The 1,453-nt window shown below is 42.3% G+C and overlaps 1 protein-coding gene across 1 annotated transcript; it reads right to left on the bottom strand.

Moving 5' to 3' along the window:
* Positions 1–433: 433 nt before the first annotated feature.
* Positions 434–844, bottom strand: LOC101841645 (LYR motif-containing protein 2). The gene has a single exon (XM_005080915.4). It carries the CDS (start codon positions 842–844, stop codon positions 578–580), a length of 267 nt encoding a protein of 88 aa, XP_005080972.1. The 3' UTR covers positions 434–577.
* Positions 845–1,453: the final 609 nt, after the last annotated feature.

Genomic DNA, 1,453 nt, shown 5'->3' with positions numbered 1-1,453 from the left:
ACCTTTTATTTATTTTTAATTATATACTCTCTCTCTCTTATGTGCCACAGTGCCCGTGTGGAGGTCAGAAGACAACTTTCTGAAAGGTTTCCTCCTTCCACCATGTGGGTCCCAGGGGTGAAACTCAGGTTCCCGCCAGCAAAAGCCTTAACCTTGGAGCCATCTCAGCAACTGCATCTTGTTACCTTTATGTTTTCAAGAACTAATGGTCTGTTTTCCAAAGTGGCTGCTGGTAGTTTACCCTCACCCGAGCATGTATGCTTCCAAGCTCCCATGGTCACCTTAGTTCACTTTTTTTTGTTTTTCAAGACAGGGTTTCTCTGTATAGCTTTGGAGGCTGTCCTGGAACTGGCTCTGTAGACCAGGCTGGCTTCGAACTCACAGAGATCCTCCTGCCTCTGCCTCACGAGTGCTGGGATTAAAGACGTGTGCCTTTAATTGCAGCCACTGTAGTGGAAATGTTAACCCCTTGATTTGCATTCTTGATGAGCATGATCAGCTTTTCATGCGCCACTGGGGATTTGTGGCAGTGGCTTTCGGCCTGTGCAAAATGCATGGAGATCTGAAAGTCTTTCCATTAAGATTTTGCTAAGGCAAGAGTCCTTTCTAATTCCTTTAGCTGCATATTGCCTTGAGTAATCATCATTCGTATCGTATCCTCTTCCGTGGCACTTTTCTTTCTTTTGAATTCTTCCCTGGCCCAGTCCTGGAGGTACTTCCGGTCGGAATCGCTCGGAACTTGCCTGATGGCTCGCAGAATCTTCCTGTACAGGAGGAGAACTTGCTGCCGTCTCATGAACTGCTTCAGCGTCAGCACCGTGGGAGGCAGGCGCGAGGACGCCATGACGCCTGGGGCGGCAGCCGCTTGGTGCGCGAGATTTCTATTCTTAATGTGCATCTTCCTCAGGATTTCCAGAGAAAGAATGTTTAATACTACCCCAAGACATTTTGATAATTTGGCTATCTACTATTATTCACCTTTCAAGTTATAAAATTATAGATTTAAACAAACTGTGTGAGGTATGAATTCATTTGAGCTTAAGGCAAAGTATAAAAAGATATATCTCTCTCCTAGCTAATGTTCTGGATGAAAATTCTGTTGACAAGTCACTATAGTAGTAAAATTGGTATTAGAAATTTCTGATGCATACATATAAACAATATTACTGTTAGTATGATAAACATTAATCTGTATATTTTGTATATACGAAACAAATTGTGAGAATAACTAGAAATTATTAAAGCAATATTTTCTGTACTAGTTTTTACTTGAAAGAAGAATAGCCAGTAATGTAGGAGGAAGTCTGTATGCCGCCATTAAACATGTGACTTACTAGAGGCGCATACTGATGAGGTAATAAAAGGACGGTTTACCACACCGCTAACCACACCCACTTTAGGCATGACTAAAGACATATATGGCTGGACGTAAAGACGTATACATACGTAGGCG

This window comes from Mesocricetus auratus, unplaced genomic scaffold (assembly GCF_017639785.1).
Source record: "Mesocricetus auratus isolate SY011 unplaced genomic scaffold, BCM_Maur_2.0 Super-Scaffold_100010, whole genome shotgun sequence".
Taxonomy (NCBI): domain Eukaryota; kingdom Metazoa; phylum Chordata; class Mammalia; order Rodentia; family Cricetidae; genus Mesocricetus; species Mesocricetus auratus.
The sequence above is the reverse complement of the archived record's forward strand: the minus strand, read 5'-3'. Positions and strand labels throughout refer to the sequence as shown.

Excerpts from the sequence above, each read along its gene's own strand:
- LOC101841645 (XM_005080915.4), bottom strand. The coding sequence starts at position 844 with ATGGCGTCCTCGCGCCTGCCTCCCACGGTGCTGACGCTGAAGCAGTTC.